Genomic DNA, 20,352 nt, shown 5'->3' on the forward strand with positions numbered 1-20,352 from the left:
CATCAAAACAACATCATATCATCCTCAAGCAAATGGTTTTATTGAACGTTTTCATAGGACCCTTAAAGCAAGCCTCATTGCAGCCAAGTCGGATCGTTGGACTGAAGTTTTACCAATAACCTTATTGGGTCTTCGAAACATTTTCAAAGAGGACATTGATTGTTCACCAGCTGAGCTTGTTTATGGAACCACTCTTAAACTACCAGGAGAATTTCTAAATTCATCCACTGAACCAGCCAACGAAAATGAGTTGGTCAGCAAACTCAGAGCAACAATGTTAGAACTTCAACCTAGACCAGCATCTGATCATAGCAAGATTAAAACTTTTATCTCCAAGGACCTTTCAAGTTGTTCCCATGTTTTTGTGCGAAATAATGCAGTAAAACCACCTTTGACAGCGCCTTACTCTGGACCCCATCGTGTTATCTCCAGAAGTGACAAGTTCTTCAAGATTGACCTTGGCAATCGTAGTGACAACATCACAATAGACCGCCTAAAGCCCGCCTATCTGCCAGATGATTTCCAGATCCAGTCCGAACATTCGTATGCGCGCCTTGAAGAAGTTCGAAAATCTCCCGCAACGTTGCCAGCTAAGACAAGGAAAACAGTTCGTTTCGCGACTTTGTCGCTGGACGGGGGGTACTGTGGCGACACTGTCAGCAGTGTCAGCCGGCAAGAAGCAAAAAGAAGAATAGGACGCAAGGACCTGACTTCAGGGCGATGACGAGACACTTTAACTCAGGATTACAACACAAGATGGACGATTCTTGCTCAATGCTTACGTTTTTCGATCTCAATCATTTTCTAGTTAGTTCCTACAAAAATCTGTTATATTTGATTCTACATTGAATTCGAAGGGATTCAATAAAGTGGAGTGTTAAGTTGGTGAAGATTATTATTTTCCTTCTCCTTCTATGACACCCTTCAATATTTATCGGCCATCTTTGTTGTATATTTATTAAAATTGACAGCGCGTTCTGACAGAGCGCTTGTGTTGTTGTCTTTGTCGCACCCGTACGCATTATGGGATTGATCGGCCATCTTTGTTGTTTGTTTATTTAAAATCTGGGTTTGTGCAACAAAATGGATGTTTTTTAGGTTTTTCCACGGAGGGGAGTGGTGTGAATGTGCCAGAAGCCTCTAAAAACTATTTTGAAAACATTCTAAGGGACATCTCCAAGTGCCAGAAGGTTTTAATAAGGGTTTGAATGTGAGACAAGCGTCTGAAAGCTGTTAGGAGTCTTTTAAAGTTGCTAGGAGCCAGTCAAAAGTAAGTTGAAAGTGCCGGAGGCCTCTGAAACATTCTGAGGGACATCTCAAAGTGCCAGAAGGTTCTAATAGCCATTAGAATGTGCCAGAAGCAGCTGAAAGCATCTTGAAAGTTGCCCGAAGCCTCTGAAACATTCTAATGGACATTTTAATGTGCCAGTAACATTAAATAGAGATTTGAATGTGACAGAAGCCTCTGAAACCTTTTTAAGAGTGTTCTAAAGTTGCCAGAGGTCTCTAGACACATTCTGATGGACATTTCAAACTGCCAAAAGGTTCTAATAGCGATTTGAATGTGAGAGAAGCATCTGAAACCTTCTAAGACACTTTGAATGTTGCCAGAAGCCTCTAGAAACTATTTTGAAAGTGCCAGAGGTCTCTGAAACATTCTGAGCGACATCTCAAAGTGCCAGAAGGTTCAAATAGTGATTAGAATGTGCCAGAAGCATCCGAAAGCTATTAAGAGTCTTTTAAAGTTGGCAGAAACCTCTGAAACATTCTAATGGACATTTTAATGTTCCGAAAACATTAAATAGAGATTTGAATGTGACAGAAGCTTCTAAAAATCGTTTCGAAAGTGCCAGAGGCCTCTGAAATGGAACCACAACACTGAAACTATACTAACTGTCCCTCTGGTCACCTTGTTTAAGCACTTTAATCAAATTTTCACTGTACAGGAAGAGAAAACCGGTAAAAATCACATTCAAAACAACTAACAGCTGCTTAAGAACGCGAATTAGGTTAGGTTAGCAAGTGACAGTGACTGAATGACAGTTGACAGAGCGCTTGTGGTGTTCTCTCTGTCGCACCCGTACGCATTATGGGATTTATATTTATCGGCCATCTTTGTTGTATATTTATTAAAATTGACAGCGCGTTCTGACAGAGCGCTTGTGTTGTTGTCTTTGTCGCACCCGTACGCATTATGGGATTGATCGGCCATCTTTGTTGTTTGTTTATTTAAAATCTGGGTTTGTGCAACAAAATGGATGTTTTTTAGGTTTTTCCACGGAGGTGAGTGGTGTGAATGTGCCAGAAGCCTCTAAAAACTATTTTGGAAACATTCTAAGGGACATCTCCAAGTGCCAGAAGGTTTTAATAAGGGTTTGAATGTGAGAGAAGCGTCTGAAAGCTTTTAGGAGTCTTTTAAAGTTGCCAGAAGCCAGTCAAAAGTAAGTTGAAAGTGCCAGAGGTCTCTGAAACAGTCTGAGGGACATCTCAAAGTGCCAGAAGGTTCTAAGAGCCATTAGAATGTGCCAGAAGCAGCTGAAAGCATTTTGAAAGTTGCCCGAAGCCTCTGAAACATTCTAATGGACATTTTAATGTGCCAGTAACATTAAATAGAGATTTGAATGTGACAGAAGCCTCTGAAACCTTTTTAAGAGTGTTCTAAAGTTGCCAGAGGTCTCTAGACACATTCTGATGGACATTTCAAACCGCCAAAAGGTTCTAATAGCGATTTGAATGTGAGAGAAGCATCTAAAACCTTCTAAGACACTTTGAATGTTGCCAGAAGCCTCTAGAAACTATTTTGAAAGTGCCAGAGGCCTCTGAAACATTCTGAGGGATATCTCAAAGTGCCAGAAGGTTCAAATAGCGATTAGAATGTGCCAGAAGCATCTGCAAGCTATTAAGAGTTTTCTAAAGTTGGCAGAAACCTCTGAAACATTCTAATGGACATTTTAATGTTCCGAAAACATTAAATAGAGATTTGAATGTGACAGAAGCTTCTGAAAATCGTTTTGAAAGTGCCAGAGGCGTTTGAAACATTCTAATGGACATTTTAACTTACCAGAAGCTGCTAATAGAGATTAGAATGTTCCAGAAAGTCCTGAAACCTTTTAAGAGACTGTGAAAGTTGCTAGAAGTCAGTCAAAACTATTTTGAAAGTGCCAGAGGTCTCTGAAACATTCTGAGGGACATCTCAAAGTGCCAGAAGGTTCTAATAGCCATTAGAATGTGCCAGAAGCATCTGAAAGCTTCTAAGAGATTTTGAAAGTTGCCAGAAGCCTCTGAAACATTCTAATGGACATTTTAATGTTCCAAAAACATTAAATAGAGATTTGAATGTGACAGAAGCCTCTGAAACCTTTTTAAGAGTGTTCTATAATTGCCAGAGGTCTCTAGACACATTCTGATGGACATCTCAAAGTGCCAGAAGGTTCTAATAGCCATTAGAATGTGCCAGAAGCATCCGAAAGCTATTAAGAGTCTTCTAAAGTTGGCAGAAACCTCTGAAACATTCTAATGGACATTTTAATGTTCCAAAAACATTAAATAGAGATTTGAATGTGACAGAAGCCTCTAAAAATCGTTTCGAAAGTGCCAGAGGCCTCTGAAATGGAACCACAACACTGAAACTATACTAACTGTCCCTCTGGTCACCTTGTTTAAGCAGTTTAATCAAATTTTCACTGTACAGGAAGAGAAAACCGGCAAAAATCACATTCAAAACAACTAACAGCTGCTTAAGAAAGCGAATTAGGTTAGGTTAGTAAGTGACAGTGACTGAATGACAGTTGACAGAGCGCTTGTGTTGTTCTCTCTGTCGCACCCGTACGCAATATGGGATTTATATTTATCGGCCATCTTTGTTGTATATTTATTAAAATTGACAGCGCGTTCTGACAGAGCGCTTGTGTTGTTGTCTTTGTCGCACCCGTACGCATTATGGGATTGATCGGCCATCTTTGTTGTTTGTTTATTTAAAATCTGGGTTTGTGCAACAAAATGGATGTTTTTTAGGTTTTTCCACGGAGGTGAGTGGTGTGAATGTGCCAGAAGCCTCTAAAAACTATTTTGGAAACATTCTAAGGGACATCTCCAAGTGCCAGAAGGTTTTAATAAGGGTTTGAATGTGAGAGAAGCGTCTGAAAGCTTTTAGGAGTCTTTTAAAGTTGCCAGAAGCCAGTCAAAAGTAAGTTGAAAGTGCCAGAGGCCTCTGAAACATTCTGAGGGACATCTCAAAGTGCCAGAAGGTTCTAAGAGCCATTAGAATGTGCCAGAAGCAGCTGAAAGCATCTTGAAAGTTGCCCGAAGCCTCTGAAACATTCTAATGGACATTTTAATGTGCCAGTAACATTAAATAGAGATTTGAATGTGCCAGAAGCCTCTGAAACCTTTTTAAGAGTGTTCTAAAGTTGCCAGAGGTCTCTAGACACATTCTGATGGACATTTCAAACCGCCAAAAGGTTCTACTAGAGATTTGAATGTGAGAGAAGCATCTGAAACCTTCTAAGACACTTTGAATGTTGCCAGAAGCCTCTAGAAACTATTTTGAAAGTGCCAGAGGCCTCTGAAACATTCTGAGGAACATCTCAAAGTGCCAGAAGGTTCAAATAGTGATTAGAATGTGCCAGAAGCATCCGAAAGCTATTAAGAGTCTTTTAAAGTTGGCAGAAACCTCTGAAACATTCTAATGGACATTTTAATGTTCCGAAAACATTAAATAGAGATTTGAATGTGACAGAAGCTTCTGAAAATCGTTTTGAAAGTGCCAGAGGCGTTTGAAACATTCTAATGGGCATTTTAACTTACCAGAAGCTGCTAATAGAGATTAGAATGTTCCAGAAAGTCCTGAAACCTTTTAAGAGACTGTGAAAGTTGCTAGAAGTCAGTCAAAACTATTTTGAAAGTGCCAGAGGTCTCTGTAACATTCTGATGGACATCTCAAAGTGCCAGAAGGTTCTAATAGCCATTAGAATGTGCCAAAAGCATCTGAAAGCTTCTAAGAGATTTTGAAAGTTGCCCGAAGCCTCTGAAACATTCTAATGGACATTTTAATGTGCCAGTAACATTAAATAGAGATTTGAATGTGACAGAAGTCTCTGAAACCTTTTTAAGAGTGTTCTAAAATTGCCAGAGGTCTCTAGACACATTCTGATGGACATCTCAAACCGCCAAAAGGTTCTAATAGCGATTTGAATGTGAGAGAGGCATCTGAAACCTTCTAAGACACTTTGAATGTTGCCAGAAGCCTCTAGAAACTATTTTGAAAGTGCCAGAGGTCTCTGAAACATTCTGAGGAACATCTCAAAGTGCCAGAAGGTTCAAATAGCGATTAGAATGTGCCAGAAGCATCTGCAAGCTATTAAGAGTTTTCTAAAGTTGGCAGAAACCTCTGAAACATTCTAATGGACATTTTAATGTTCCGAAAACATTAAATAGAGATTTGAATGTGACAGAAGCTTCTGAAAATCGTTTTGAAAGTGCCAGAGGCGTTTGAAACATTCTAATGGACATTTTAACTTACCAGAAGCTGCTAATAGAGATTAGAATGTTCCAGAAAGTCCTGAAACCTTTTAAGAGACTGTGAAAGTTGCTAGAAGTCAGTCAAAACTATTTTGAAAGTGCCAGAGGTCTCTGAAACATTCTGAGGGACATCTCAAAGTGCCAGAAGGTTCTAATAGCCATTAGAATGTGCCAGAAGCATCTGAAAGCTTCTAAGAGATTTTGAAAGTTGCCAGAAGCCTCTGAAACATTCTAATGGACATTTTAATGTTCCAAAAACATTAAATAGAGATTTGAATGTGACAGAAGCCTCTGAAACCTTTTTAAGAGTGTTCTATAATTGCCAGAGGTCTCTAGACACATTCTGATGGACATCTCAAAGTGCCAGAAGGTTCTAATAGCCATTAGAATGTGCCAGAAGCATCCGAAAGCTATTAAGAGTCTTCTAAAGTTGGCAGAAACCTCTGAAACATTCTAATGGACATTTTAATGTTCCAAAAACATTAAATAGAGATTTGAATGTGACAGAAGCCTCTAAAAATCGTTTCGAAAGTGCCAGAGGCCTCTGAAATGGAACCACAACACTGAAACTATACTAACTGTCCCTCTGGTCACCTTGTTTAAGCAGTTTAATCAAATTTTCACTGTACAGGAAGAGAAAACCGGCAAAAATCACATTCAAAACAACTAACAGCTGCTTAAGAAAGCGAATTAGGTTAGGTTAGCAAGTGACAGTGACTGAATGACAGTTGACAGAGCGCTTGTGTTGTTCTCTCTGTCGCACCCGTACGCATTATGGGATTTATATTTATCGGCCATCTTTGTTGTATATTTATTAAAATTGACAGCGCGTTCTGACAGAGCGCTTGTGTTGTTGTCTTTGTCGCACCCGTACGCATTATGGGATTGATCGGCCATCTTTGTTGTTTGTTTATTTAAAATCTGGGTTTGTGCAACAAAATGGATGTTTTTTAGGTTTTTCCAGGGAGGGGAGTGGTGTGAATGTGCCAGAAGCCTCTAAAAACTATTTTGGAAACATTCTAAGGGACATCTCCAAGTGCCAGAAGGTTTTAATAAGGGTTTGAATGTGAGAGAAGCGTCTGAAAGCTTTTAGGAGTCTTTTAAAGTTGCCAGAAGCCAGTCAAAAGTAAGTTGAAAGTGCCAGAGGCCTCTGAAACATTCTGAGGGACATCTCAAAGTGCCAGAAGGTTCTAATAGCCATTAGAATGTGCCAGAAGCAGCTGAAAGCATCTTGAAAGTTGCCCGAAGCCTCTGAAACATTCTAATGGACATTTTAATGTGCCAGTAACATTAAATAGAGATTTGAATGTGACAGAAGCCTCTGAAACCTTTTTAAGAGTGTTCTAAAGTTGCCAGAGGTCTCTAGACACATTCTGATGGACATTTCAAACTGCCAAAAGGTTCTAATAGAGATTTGAATGTGAGAGAAGCATCTGAAACCTTCTAAGACACTTTGAATGTTGCCAGAAGCCTCTAGAAACATTCTGAGGGACATCTCAAAGTGCCAGAAGGTTCAAATAGTGATTAGAATGTGCCAGAAGCATCTGCAAGCTATTAAGCCTCTTCTAAAGTTGGCAGAAACCTCTGAAACATTCTAATGGACATTTTAATGTTCCGAAAACATTAAATAGAGATTTGAATGTGACAGAAGCTTCTGAAAATCGTTTTGAAAGTGCCAGAGGCGTTTGAAACATTCTAATGGGCATTTTAACTTACCAGAAGCTGCTAATAGAGATTAGAATGTTCCAGAAAGTCCTGAAACCTTTTAAGAGACTGTGAAAGTTGCTAGAAGTCAGTCAAAACTATTTTGAAAGTGCCAGAGGTCTCTGTAACATTCTGATGGACATCTCAAAGTGCCAGAAGGTTCTAATAGCCATTAGAATGTGCCAAAAGCATCTGAAAGCTTCTAAGAGATTTTGAAAGTTGCCCGAAGCCTCTGAAACATTCTAATGGACATTTTAATGTGCCAGTAACATTAAATAGAGATTTGAATGTGACAGAAGTCTCTGAAACCTTTTTAAGAGTGTTCTAAAATTGCCAGAGGTCTCTAGACACATTCTGATGGACATCTCAAACCGCCAAAAGGTTCTAATAGCGATTTGAATGTGAGAGAGGCATCTGAAACCTTCTAAGACACTTTGAATGTTGCCAGAAGCCTCTAGAAACTATTTTGAAAGTGCCAGAGGTCTCTGAAACATTCTGAGCGACATCTCAAAGTGCCAGAAGGTTTTGATAGCGATTTGAATGTGCCAGAAGCATCCAAAAGCTATTAAGAGTCTTCTAAAGTTGGCAGAAACCTCTGAAACATTCTAATGGACATTTTAATGTTCCGAAAACATTAAATAGAGATTTGAATGTGACAGAAGCCTCTGAAAGTGCCAGAGGCGTTTGAAACATTCTAATGGACATTTTAACTTACCAGAAGCTGCTAATAGAGATTAGAATGTTCCAGAAAGTCCTGAACCGTTTTAAGAGTCTTCTAAAGTTGCCAGAAGCCTCTACAAATTGTTTTGAATGAGCCCCAGGGCTCTGAAACATTCTAATGGTCATCTGAACGTTCCAGAAGCCTCTTAATGATGTTTTGAATGTGCCAGAAATCAAAAAGTTTGAAATGTCATGCATAGTTTTGTTTCTATCTTTGTCTAACCTTTTAGAAACGCCATTCGCCGAACCTGAAAGGATTGGCAACGCCGCAGTTATACGTCAAAAACGTCAGCTGTCAAGCAAAATGGTTTGACAGTTGGCACCCTCAAAACAAAAGTGTGGTTACCTGGTTGGTTTTAGAGACCCAGAGAGGGCCCCAAAAAACCATGAATCGCCTGTGCCAACTGCGACTGCTGCGCCCCATTTTCAATCGGCCCCCAATTGGCAGACTTTCAAATCAACTGGTACCCGCAGCACCCAACCATCCGAAACACTATCTGGTGGTGGTGTGTTTGTTGGTGGCCAGTCCACTGTTGGATTGGAAAGGGTTCGTGTGTGTCTGATTCCCTCAGGATCTTCACCTGATGAGGATGATAACCTCAAAATTACAGGGTGGGCGATTGGTGTGCGGTCAAAGCCAAATCGGTGATGAGCGAGGAGGAGGAGGAGGAGGGCGTTAAGAAAAAGCCCAAGAAGGAGAAAGTGGGTTTCAGGGATCGTAAGGTGAGGAAAATTACCTTGTTTGAGGTTAGTTTTTACAGTTTGACTCGTCAGATTATTGAGTATGAGAATCGAATGAGGTCCTACTCCACTCCGGATAAAATATTTCGCTATTTTGCCACCGTTAAGCTGATTGGGGACGCTAATAACGAGGTGTTCATGACGCCCGATGATTTTTTGAGGGCTATCACCCCCGGAATGAAACAACCCGACGGTAAATAACCTCAAAACTTGCAAATTAATCTGGTTGATGGTGAATACTAACCAGGTTGCCTATTCTTGCAGGAATTATCAAGAGACAGGTAGAATGTGACTAGAACCTGCCATTTGTCAGCTTCTTCTGTCACATTCTATCCACTCTTGAGAATTCCCTTCCCTACTTTCAAGAATAAAGCTCGGTTCTCATGTATCCGGAATTATAAGGGAGCGCCGGGTGCGGAACGTGCGGAATGAATGCTTTTTACGCAGGGAAAACTTTGACGTCACTTTTCTCCCTGACTGTACTCGATTTTTTAATGTTTTCTTATGTCATTGGATAGGAAATTTAATGAGGATTCCAAAAATGTGCTTAAAACTGTCATTTTCTCACTCCAAGTGAGTTTAACAGACAATTTTGTCTCTGACTGTCTTTCTAGCAGTTCAAATTTTGACACTGTTTTTCTAACTGACTATACTCGATTTTTTAGTGTTTTTTATGCTATTGGATAGGAAATTTAATGAGGATTCCAAAAATGTGCTTAGAAACATGATTTGGTCACTCCAAGTGGGTTTTACAAGCGATTTTGTCCTTGACTGTCCTTTCAAACTGTGTTTCTGAGAGTTTGTACTTTAACCTCACTTTTCTCCCTGACTGTACCAAATTTTGTAAGGTTTTTTAGTGTCATTGGATAGGAAATTTAGTGAGGATTCCAAAAATGTGCTTAAAAACGTGATTCGGGCACTCCAAGTGGGTGTTACAAGCGATTTTGTCCTTGACTGTCCTTTCAAACTGTCTTTCTGGCAGTTCAAACTTTGACACCAATTTTCACCCTGACTGTACCAAATTTTAAAATGTTTTTTGAGGTTATTGGATAGGAAATTTAATGAGGATTCCAAAAATGTGCTTAAAACTGTCATTTTCTCATTCCAAGTGGGTTTTACAGGCGATTTTGTCTCTGACTGTCTTTCTAGCAGTTCAAACTTTGACACGACTTTTCTCGCTGACTGTACTCAATTTTTTTGTGTTTTTTTCTGGCATTAGATAGGAAATTTAGTGAGGATTCCAAAAATGTGCTTAAAACTGTCATTTTCTCACTCCAAGTGAGTTTTAGAGGTGATTTTGTCCGTGACTGTCCTTTTAAACTGTCTTTCTAGCAGTTTAAACTTTGACAATACTTTTCTCCCTGACTGTACTCAATTTTTTTGTTTTTTTTAATTTCATTGGATAGGAAATTTAATGAGGATTCCAAAAATGTGCTTAAAACTGTCATTTTCTCATTCCAAGTGGGTTTTACAGGCGATTTTGTCTCTGACTGTCTTTCTAGCAGTTCAAACTTTGACAATACTTTTCTCCCTGACTGTACTCAATTTTTTTGTTTTTTTTAATTTCATTTGATAGGAAATTTAGTGAGGATTCCAAAAATGTGCTTAAAACTGTCATTTTCTCACTCCAAGTGAGTTTTACAGGCGATTTTGTCCGTGACTGTCCTTTTAAACTGTCTTTCTAGCAGTTTAAACTTTGACAATACTTTTCTCCCTGACTGTACTCAATTTTTTTGTTTTTTTTAATTTCATTGGATAGGAAATTTAATGAGGATTCCAAAAATGTGCTTAAAACTGTCATTTTCTCATTCCAAGTGGGTTTTACAGGCGATTTTGTCTCTGACTGTCTTTCTAGCAGTTCAAACTTTGACACGACTTTTCTCCCTGACTGTACTCAATTTTTTTAGTTTTTTTTTCTGGCATTAGATAGGAAATTTAGTGAGGATTCCAAAAATGTGCTTAAAACTGTCATTTTCTCATTCCAAGTGGGTTTTACAGGCGATTTTGTCTCTGACTGTCTTTCTAGCAGTTTAAACTTTGACAATACTTTTCTCCCTGACTGTACTCAATTTTTTTGTTTTTTTTAATTTCATTGGATAGGAAATTTAATGAGGATTCCAAAAATGTGCTTAAAACTGTCATTTTCTCACTCCAAGTGAGTTTTAGAGGTGATTTTGTCCGTGACTGTCCTTTTAAACTGTCTTTCTAGCAGTTCAAACTTTGACAATACTTTTCTCCCTGACTGTACTCAATTTTTTTGTTTTTTTTAATTTCATTGGATAGGAAATTTAATGGGGATTCCAAAAATGTGCTTAAAACTGTCATTTTCTCATTCCAAGTGGGTTTTACAGGCGATTTTGTCTCTGACTGTCTTTCTAGCAGTTCAAAATTTGACACGACTTTTCTCCCTGACTGTACTCAATTTTTTAGTGTTTTTTTCTGGCATTAGATAGGAAATTTAGTGAGGATTCCAAAAATGTGCTTAAAACTGTCATTTTCTCACTCGCCGATTGGCTGAACGATTTTCCGCTGTCCGGTTTCATGCGAACCAAGCTTAAGTTTCTTTTGGGGGCATTTACTAATCATTAACTAACTGTTGTGGTGTTTTAACTGTCAAACGTCAGAGGGGCACTGTCGCACGTCAAAAATCCCATATCGGAAACGCCATTTTGTTTTCGCGGCCCCGCCACATTTTCCGGAGAAAATGGCGGATTTTCTGACGCTGCACGTGACTTTTCCACGTATTTTTCCAGATAATCGAGTACGAGAATCGCATCCGGCACTATTCGACTCCGGACAAGGTGTTTCGTTATTTTGCCACTCTTCAGGTGCAGGGCGCCACGCCCGATCATCACGAGGTGTTCATGACGCCCGGCGATTTTCTGCGATCGATGACGCCCGGATTGAAACAGCCCGACGGTAATGGCGGGCACTCGGATGACGTCACCGCGAGTCCTCTCGCGGTGACGTCACTCGGAGTGCTCCCGGCTAGGGAGTTGGTTAAGTACGTCAAATATCAAAAAAAAAATGTCAAGTTTGACAGTTGTGACAGATGAGCGCCCTCTGAACGGTGTGTGCTTAACTAACATTACCCCCACCCCCTCTCACGAGGGGGCGTGTATTAACCGGTTCAAACTTGTCGTTTGTTTTCCAGGGCTCGGATTGGACCAGTATCGACGTTACGATCCGAAAGTAAGTAATTTAAATTGTCATGTCACTTTTGACAGGTATCACAAAACTGACAGTAAAAAAAAATTTTTCCTGTCAACTCAATTTTTGTCTTTTTGTGTTTCAGCACGGTTTACAGGTAAACTACTTTTTTTTGTATTCGTGCATGTTTTTTTGTGTTTTGTGTACTCGCTTTCGTAATTTGCCCGTATTCGTACTAGATGGTGCTGACTGTCGGATTTTTTAAGATAAACTGGTGTTTGTACTCGTTTTCGACTCCATTTCCGAAGTCGCTTTGTCTCTATCTGTCGGCGCCATTTGCAATTTCCGCCATTTTGAATTGAAATAGTCTAGGCTTGATGGTACTCGTTTTCGACTAACTTGGGGACGGGGAATCCATCCCCGCTGTCAGATTTGACGTATCTGTCACTCGGTTCGAGAAACTTCATTTTTTGGAAAAATCTGGGTTTGGGGGAGAGTTACGCAAAAATTAACGTCACCACTGAATTCCCCATCCTCGATTTAGTAGAAAACGAGTGCAAACTTGATTTTTTACGAAAATGTCAAAATGACGCTTGTGGAGGCCATTTGCAATTTCCCCGCCATTTTGGATTGAAATAGGCTAGGCTTGATGGTACTCGTTTTCGACTAACTTGGGGACGGGTAATCCATTCCAACTGTCAGATTTGACGTATCTGTCACTCGGTTCAAGAAACTTCATTTTTTAGAAAAATCTGGGTATGGGGGAGAGTTACGCAAAAATTAACGTCACCACTGAATTCCTCATCCTCGATTTAGTAGAAAACGAGTGCAAACTTGATTTTTTACGAAAATGTCAAAATGACGTTTGTGGAGGCCATTTGCAATTTACGCCATTTTGAATTGAAATAGGCTAGGCTTGATGGTACTCGTTTTCGACTAACTTGGGGACGGGGAATCCATTCCCGCTGTCAGATTTGACGTATCTGTCACTCGGTTCGAGAAACTTCATTTTTTGGAAAAATCTGGGTTCGGGGGAGAGTTACACAAAAATTAACGTCACCACTGAATTCCCCATCCTCGATTTAGTAGAAAACGAGTGCAAACTTGATTTTTTACGAAAATGTCAAAATGACGTTTGTGGAGGCCATTTGCAATTTACGCCATTTTGGATTGAAATAGTCTAGGCTTGTGGGTACTCGTTTTCGACTAACTTGGGGTCAAGGAATCCATTTCTGCAGTCAGTTTGTCCGTATATGTTACACGGTTCGAGAAATTTAATTTTTTGGAAAAATCTGTGTTTGAGGGAGAGTTACGCAAAAATTAACGTCAACACTGAATTCCTCATCCTCGATTTAGTAGAAAACGAGTACAAACTTGATTTTTTACGAAAACGTCAAAATGACGCTTGTGGAGGCCATTTGCAATTTCCCCGCCATTTTGGCTTGAAATAGTCTAGGCTTGATGGTACTCGTTTTCGACTAACTCGAGGACGGGGAATCCATTCCAGCTGTCAGATTTGACGTATCTGTCACTCAGTTCGAGAAACTTTATTTTTTGGAAAAATCTGGGTTCGGGGGAGAGTTACGCAAAAATTAACGTCAACACTGAATTCCCCATCCTCGATTTAGTAGAAAACGAGTGCAAACTTGATTTTTTACGAAAATGTCAAAATGACGCTTGTGGAGGCCATTTGCAATTTACGCCATTTTGAATTGAAATAGGCTAGGCTTGATGGTACTCGTTTTCGACTAACTTGGGGACGGGGAATTCATTCCAGCTGTCAGATTTGACGTATCTATAACTAGGTTTGAGAAACTTCATTTTTGGGAAAAATCTGGGTTTGGGGGAGAGTTACGCAAAAATTAACGTCACCACTGATTTCCCCATCCTCGATTTAGTAGAAAACGAGTACAAACTTGATTTTTTGCGAAAACGTCAAAATGACGCTTGTGGAGGCCATTTGCAATTTCCCCGCCATTTTGGATTGAAATAGTCTAGGCTTGATGGTACTCGTTTTCGACTAACTCGACGACGGGGAATCCATTGCAGCTGTCAGATTTGACGTATCTGTCACTCGGTTCGAGAAACTTCATTTTTTGGAAAAATCTGGGTATGGGGGAAAGTTACGCAAAAATTAACGACACCACCGAATTCCTCATCCTCGATTTAGTAGAAAACGAGTACAAACTTGATTTTTTACGAAAACGTCAAAATGACGCTTGTGGAGGCCATTTGCAATTTCCCCGCCATTTTGAATTAAAATAGTCTAGGCTTGTGGGTACTCGTTTTCGACTAACTCGACGACGGGGAATCCATTGCAGCTGTCAGATTTGACGTATCTATAACTAGGTTTGAGAAACTTCATTTTTTGGAAAAATCTGGGTTTGGGGGAGAGTTACGCAAAAATTAACGTCACCACTGATTTCCCCATCCTCGATTTAGTAGAAAACGAGTGCAAACTTGATTTTTTACGAAAATGTCAAAATGACGCTTGTGGAGGCCATTTGCAATTTCCCCGCCATTTTGAATTGAAATAGTCTAGGCTTGTGGGTACTCGTTTTCGACTAATTCGAGGTCAAGGAATCCATTTCTGACGTCAGATTTGACGTATCTGTCACTCGGTTCGAGAAACTTCATTTTTTGGAAAAATCTGGGTTCGGGGAAGAGTTACGCAAATATTAACGTCACCACTGAATTCCCCATCCTCGATTTAGTAGAAAACGAGTGCAAACTTGATTTTTTACGAAAATGTCAAAATGACGCTTGTGGAGGCCATTTGCAATTTCCCCGCCATTTTGGATTGAAATAGTCTAGGCTTGATGGTACTCGTTTTCGACTAACTTGGGGACGGGGAATCCATTCCAACTGTCAGATTTGACGTATCTGTCACTCGGTTCAAGAAACTTCATTTTTTAGAAAAATCTGGGTTTGGGGGAGAGTTACGCAAAAATTAACGTCAACACTGAATTCCTCATCCTCGATTTAGTAGAAAACGAGTACACACTTGATTTTTTACGAAAACGTCAAAATGACGCTTGTGGAGGCCATTTGCAATTTCCCCGCCATTTTGGATTGAAATAGTCTAGGCTTGTGGGTACTCGTTTTCGACTAACTTGGGGACGGGGAATCCATTCCCGCTGTCAGATTTGACGTATCTGTCACTCGGTTCGAGAAACTTCATTTTTTCGTGGAAAACGAGTACAAACTCGAGATTTTTTAGGAAAAATGTGTGTTAGGAAAACAAAATGGCGACCAAATTGATTGTTTTACGTCTGTTTAGGCTGTTCAACACAAAATCGATCTCACCTTGGACGAGGACAGTATTTTCTACAAATTGGGCAGTGCCGGATTGATCACGTTTTCCGATTACATATTTCTGCTGACAGTGTTGTCCAGTAAGTGTTTTGACAGAAATTGTCAAAATGGCGGAGATTTTTTTTTTTTTTTTTTTTTTCTAAGCCTCCCGCCGCCATTTTGAAATAGCTTTTCGCATGTTCGACCTGAACGGCGATGGCGAAGTGGACTGCGAGGAATTTGAAAAAGTGGCCACCATAATACGTCAACAATCCAGTATCGGATCGAGGCATCGCGACCACGCCAACACTGGAAACACTTTTAAGGTTAAGTTTGTCCGGTTTTTTTTTTTTTTTTTTTTTTTTTTGTTAGGTTAGGTTTTTTTAGGGAGTAAATTCGGCCCTGACCACCTACTTTTTCGGTGCGAATCTCGAGCAAAAATTGACGATCGAAAAGTTTCTCGACTTTCAGGAGCATTTGCAAAAGGAAATTCTGAGTTTGGAATTCAACCGGAAAATGCCGAACGAACGCGGCAACATAACCGAAGTGGCATTTTCCGAATTGCTGTTGGCGTACGCGGGCTATTCGCCGAAAAAAAAGGCGAAAATGCTGAAGCGCGTCAGAAAAACGTAAGAACTGGGATAGGGGGGGACGCCATTTTGTTAATTTCCGCCATTTTGGATTGAAATAGTCTAGGCTTGATGGTACTCGTTTTCGACTAATTCGGGGACGGGGAATCCATTCCAGCTGTCAGATTTGACGTATCAGTCACTCAGTTCGAGAAACTTCATTTTAAGAAGTTTTTTGTGAAAAACTGTGTTTCTGCACGAGATACAAGAAAATTAGCGTCATCACTGAATTCCTCGTCCTCGATTTAGTGGAAAACGAGTGCAAACTCGATTTTTTACGAAAATGTCAAAATGACGCTTGTGGAGGCCATTTGCAATTTCCCCGCCATTTTGGATTGAAATAGTCTAGGCTTGTGGGTACTCCTTTTCGACTAACTCGAGGACGGGGAATCCATTCCAGCTGTCAGATTTGACGTATCTGTCACTCAGTTCGAGAAACGTCATTTTAAGAAGTTTTTTGTGAAAAACTGTGTTTCTGCACGAGATACAAGAAAATTAGCGTCATCACTGAATTCCTCGTCCTCGATTTAGTGGAAAACGAGTGCAAACTCGATTTTTTACGAAAATGTCAAAATGACGCTTGTGGAGGCCATTTGCAATTTCCTCGCCATTTTGGATTGAAATAGTCTAGGCTTGATGGTACTCGTTTTCGACTAACTCGAGGACGGGGAATCCATTGCAGCTGTCAGATTTGACGTATCTGTCACTCGGTTCGGGAAACGTGACTTTTCCTGAAAATTTCCAAAGTGACGGAAAAACAAACGTCACCACTGCGTTTCCCATCTCGGATTTAGTAGAAAATCAGCACAAACTCGATTTTTTGCGACGAAATCAAAGTGGGGGGCCAACTGGTGACGTCACGCGTGTGCCGACAGGTTCAAGTCGACCGAGGGCGTCTCCAGGGAGGATTATCTGAACTTTTTCCGGTTTCTGAGCAACATTAACGACGTGGACACCGCATTGATGTTCTATCACATTGCGGGCGCCTCGATCGATCAGGCAACGTTGAAGCACGTGGCCAAAACGGTGGCGCACGTCGATCTGAGCGATCACGTGGTGCGCGTCGTTTTCACCATTTTCGACGACAATCGTGAGTAGTCGTATCTGTCAAAGTTGACAGTCTGTCAGTTTTTTTTTGACAGAGGACGGCCAGCTGAGCAACAAGGAGTTCGTTGCGGTGATGAAAAATCGCGTTCATCGCGGCCTGGAAAAACCGAAAGACACCGGATTCGTCAAGTTTACGCAGGCGCTGATCAAGTGCACCAAAGAGCAAACGTTGCGTTATTAAATTAGTTTTTCTTCTTTGTCTAAATTGGATTGTTTGAAAAGTATTAAAATTGGTGAGAAAATAATCTTGACAATTGGCGAATGCGCCACCACAGTCTTGGCAGCTTAAAAACAATTTTAATAAGCTTGAGAAGGTTTCTGTCACATTCAAATCTCTATTAGAACCTTCTGGCACTTGGAAATGTCCCTTAGAACGTTTCGGACACTTGCAAAACAGTTTTTAGAGGCTTCTGACAGAAAAACATCCATTTTGTTGTGTAAACCCAGATTTTAATAAATAAACAACAAAGATGGCCGATAAATCCCACAATACGTACGGGTGCAACAAAGAGAACAACACAAGCCCTCTGTGGGAACGCTGTCAATTTTAATAAATAAACAACAAAGATGGCCGATAAATATAAATCCCATAATGCGTACGGGTGCGACAGAGAGAACAACACAAGCGCTCTGTCAACTGTCATTCAGTCACTGTCACTTACTAACCTAACCTAATTCGCTTTCTTAAACAGCTGTAGTTGTTTTAAATGTAATTTTTACCGGTTTTTCCTTCCTGTACAGTGAAAATTTGATTAAACTGCTTAAACAAGGTGACCAGAGGGACAGTTAGTATGGTTTCAGTGTTGTGGTTCCATTTCAGAGGCCTCTGGCACTTTCGAAACGATTTTTAGAGGCTTCTGTCACATTCAAATCTCTATTTAATGTTTTTGGAACATTAAAATGTCCATTAGAACGTTTCAGAGGTTTCTGCCAACTTTAGAAGACTCTTAAAAGCTTGCAGATGCTTCTGGAACATTCTAATCTCTATTAGCAGCTTCTGGTAAGTTAAAATGTCCATTAGACTGTTTCAAAGGCCTCTGGCACTTTCAAAACGATTTTCAGAGGCTTCTGTCACATTCAAATATCTATTTAATATTTTTGGCACATTAACATGTCCATTAGAATGTTCCAGAGGTTTCTGGCAATTTTAGACTCTTAAAAGCTTGCAGATGCTTCAGGCACATTCTAATGGCTATTTAAACCTTCTGGCACTTTGAGATGTCCCTCAGAATGTTTCAGAAGCCTCTGGTACTTTCAAAATAGTTTCTAGAGGCTTCTGGCAACTTTCAAAGTGTCTTAGAAGGTTTCAGATGCTTCTCTCACATTCAAATCGCTATTAGAACCTTTTGGCAGTTTGAGATGTCCATCAGAATGTGTCTAGAGATCTCTGGTAACTTTAGAACACTCTTAAAAAGGTTTCAGAAGCTTTTGGCACATTCAAATCTCTATTTAATGTTTCCGGCACATTAACATGTCCATTAGAATGTTTCAGAGGCTTCCGGCCACTTTCAAAATCTCTTAGAAGCTTTCAGAGGCTTCTGGCACATTCTAATGGCTATTAGAACCTTCTGGCACTTTGAGATGTCCCTCAGAATGTTCCAGAGGCTTCTGGCAATTTTAGAAGACTATTGAAAGCTTTCAGATGCTTCTGGCACATTCTAATGGCTATTAGAACCTTCTGGCATTTTGAGATATCCCTCAGAATGTTTTAGAGGCCTCTGGCACTTTAAAAACAATTTTAGTAAGCTTAAGAAGGTTTCAGAGGCTTCTGGCAACTAAAAATGGCTGCCAGAGGCCTCTGGCACACTAAAAACTGTCTTGATAAGCTAAAGAAGGTTTCAGAGGCCTCTGGCAACTAAAAATGGCTGCCAGAGGCCTCTGGCACCTTAAAACCAATTTTAATAAGCTTAAGAAGGTTTCAGAGGCCTCTGGCAACTAAAAATGGCTGCTAGAGGCCTCTGGCAACTAACAATGGCTGCTAGAGGCCTCTGGCAATACAAAATAGCTACTAGATCCCTCTCTCACCTTAAAAACAGTTTTAATAAGCTTGAGAAGATTTCAGAGGCTTCTGGCCACTAAAAATAACTTGTAGAGCCTTCTGGTAATACAAAATGGCTGCTAGAGGCGTCTGGCACATCAAGACCCGTCTTCACGGGGCTTCAGAAACTCCAGGCAACCAAAAATGTCTGTTTAGAGACAGGGAAAGCTGAAAATTACTTTTCCAGAGTCACTCAAAGGGCAACATCACTGTTTTGTAAGTTTTGACAGTTGGAAACGTCACCGCACCGTCAAACGTCAACGTCCAGTCAATCACGTGACGATTCCATTCGATCCAACCGAACCGGTCACGTGTCAACAACTTTCTAACCTCAAAAGTTGACCAGGAGTATTGGTAAACAAACTTTTTTTTACTAATTTTGCGTGGTTAAAGTGGAAAAATGAACGAGGAAATCGACGAAACGGAATTCTACCACGAAGACTTTACCACCGCGACCGATTGGGAAGTCCTGGTGGCCCGCATCGAGGAAGCGCTAAGACAGTGGAAATCCCACCCGAAAACCCCAGAAAACACCTGGACAATCCTCGAGGACACCGTAGCCTATGGGGAGGCCAGTTTCACTCTAATCTGGCACCAAAAACACGTCCAGGACAAGCCCAAACACGTCCTGGACGGGCGGTTTGATTTCCTCCAGGACAAACCGGATTTCCCACACTCCTGTCTGGCCGAGTGGTACGGTTTGCGGGAATTTATAGTGTTTACCTCTAATTCGGTGATAGGGAGTGAAAGTGGGGTGAAAATCCTGTTAAGTGCCCTCAATGTAGTGTCCTGCAATCAGGACATTCCGATGTTTGTGCAGATTAAGGAGCCCTGGCAGAGAATGTACGCTGGGACTTACCAAAACGATGTGAGGACCAGTTTTGATGTAATCCACCTCAAAAGAGGCCCCTTGTACTGTCAATACCTGACAGGCCTGCTGGATTTGTTTAAAACCAAACTAAACACCCCGGAAGATAACGTTTTAGTTTCCTGTCGCTTGAGGTACATTTTAAAGGACTCGGGATGGTACCAGCAGGACTCGGAAATGTTTGAGCTACCTTGGGGTGTCTCAGCTGATCCGGTGAGTGCACTGTGCTTCGAAGCGAGCTGGAGTGGGCTTTCTGAGCACTCGGTCATCGACACGGAAAGTCACAGCGACTTTGATCCGCTCAAGGCTCAGAAATGGGCTGTCACAGCCCATTTCGACCAGGGAAACCCCAGTACTTTGCTGGCCGACTGTTTACTAGAAGTGTACCAAGTGATGGACACTCCAAACAGTGTAAATAATCTTCTGGGGGACTACCTTCCCGCCCATCAGGACAGTCCCCTGGATTTGCTCACCGAACCGTTTTTATTAAGGAAATTACACCAGAGAAGGTTAACTAAAGGTTAAGTTAACCAGGGGGGGTTTAGGGTATGTAATAACATTTTTTTTTTTTTTTTTTTTTT

At 40.7% G+C, this 20,352-nt stretch overlaps 3 protein-coding genes across 10 annotated transcripts in view; 2 read left to right on the top strand and 1 right to left on the bottom strand.

The window, feature by feature from the left end:
* The window catches only part of LOC145738467 (protein brambleberry-like), a 19,357-nt gene extending 15,626 nt beyond the window's left edge, over positions 1-3,731 (bottom strand). The window contains exons 1-2 of the mRNA XM_081993316.1: positions 3,640-3,731; positions 3,062-3,107 (exon numbers count right to left, since the gene is read on the bottom strand). The gene's annotated coding sequence lies outside the window, so the exon portion shown is untranslated. The remainder of the gene's footprint in view (positions 1-3,061; positions 3,108-3,639) is intronic.
* On the top strand, positions 1,098-17,110 carry LOC145738465 (calcium uptake protein 1 homolog, mitochondrial-like). 8 transcript variants are annotated; one of them, XM_081993308.1, is made up of 15 exons: positions 1,098-1,270; positions 2,270-2,441; positions 4,015-4,186; positions 6,475-6,646; positions 8,175-8,251; positions 8,305-8,497; positions 8,556-8,667; positions 11,439-11,604; positions 11,840-11,877; positions 11,981-11,992; positions 15,116-15,230; positions 15,295-15,455; positions 15,517-15,758; positions 16,634-16,848; positions 16,901-17,110. In XM_081993308.1, exons 6-15 carry the CDS (start codon positions 8,331-8,333, stop codon positions 17,044-17,046), a joined length of 1,374 nt encoding a protein of 457 aa, XP_081849434.1. In that variant the 5' UTR covers positions 1,098-1,270; positions 2,270-2,441; positions 4,015-4,186; positions 6,475-6,646; positions 8,175-8,251; positions 8,305-8,330; the 3' UTR covers positions 17,047-17,110. The 8 variants fall into 8 exon arrangements, with proteins under 8 accessions (XP_081849434.1, XP_081849435.1, XP_081849433.1 ...); XM_081993309.1 differs by lacking the exon at positions 8,175-8,251; XM_081993307.1 differs by having other exon boundaries at positions 1,099-1,270; positions 8,175-8,497.
* A 2,000-nt stretch (positions 17,111-19,110) lies between these two features.
* The window catches only part of Rab3GAP1 (RAB3 GTPase activating protein subunit 1), a 38,525-nt gene continuing 37,283 nt past the window's right edge, over positions 19,111-20,352 (top strand). Inside the window, exon 1 of the mRNA XM_081993002.1 lies at positions 19,111-20,291. Coding sequence (XP_081849128.1) covers positions 19,304-20,291 — 988 coding nt within the window. The 5' untranslated portion in view covers positions 19,111-19,303. The remainder of the gene's footprint in view (positions 20,292-20,352) is intronic.

The sequence above is a fragment of the Ips typographus genome, linkage group LG15 (assembly GCF_016097725.1).
Source record: "Ips typographus isolate SLU linkage group LG15, UJ_Ityp_2.0, whole genome shotgun sequence".
Classification (NCBI taxonomy): domain Eukaryota; kingdom Metazoa; phylum Arthropoda; class Insecta; order Coleoptera; family Curculionidae; genus Ips; species Ips typographus.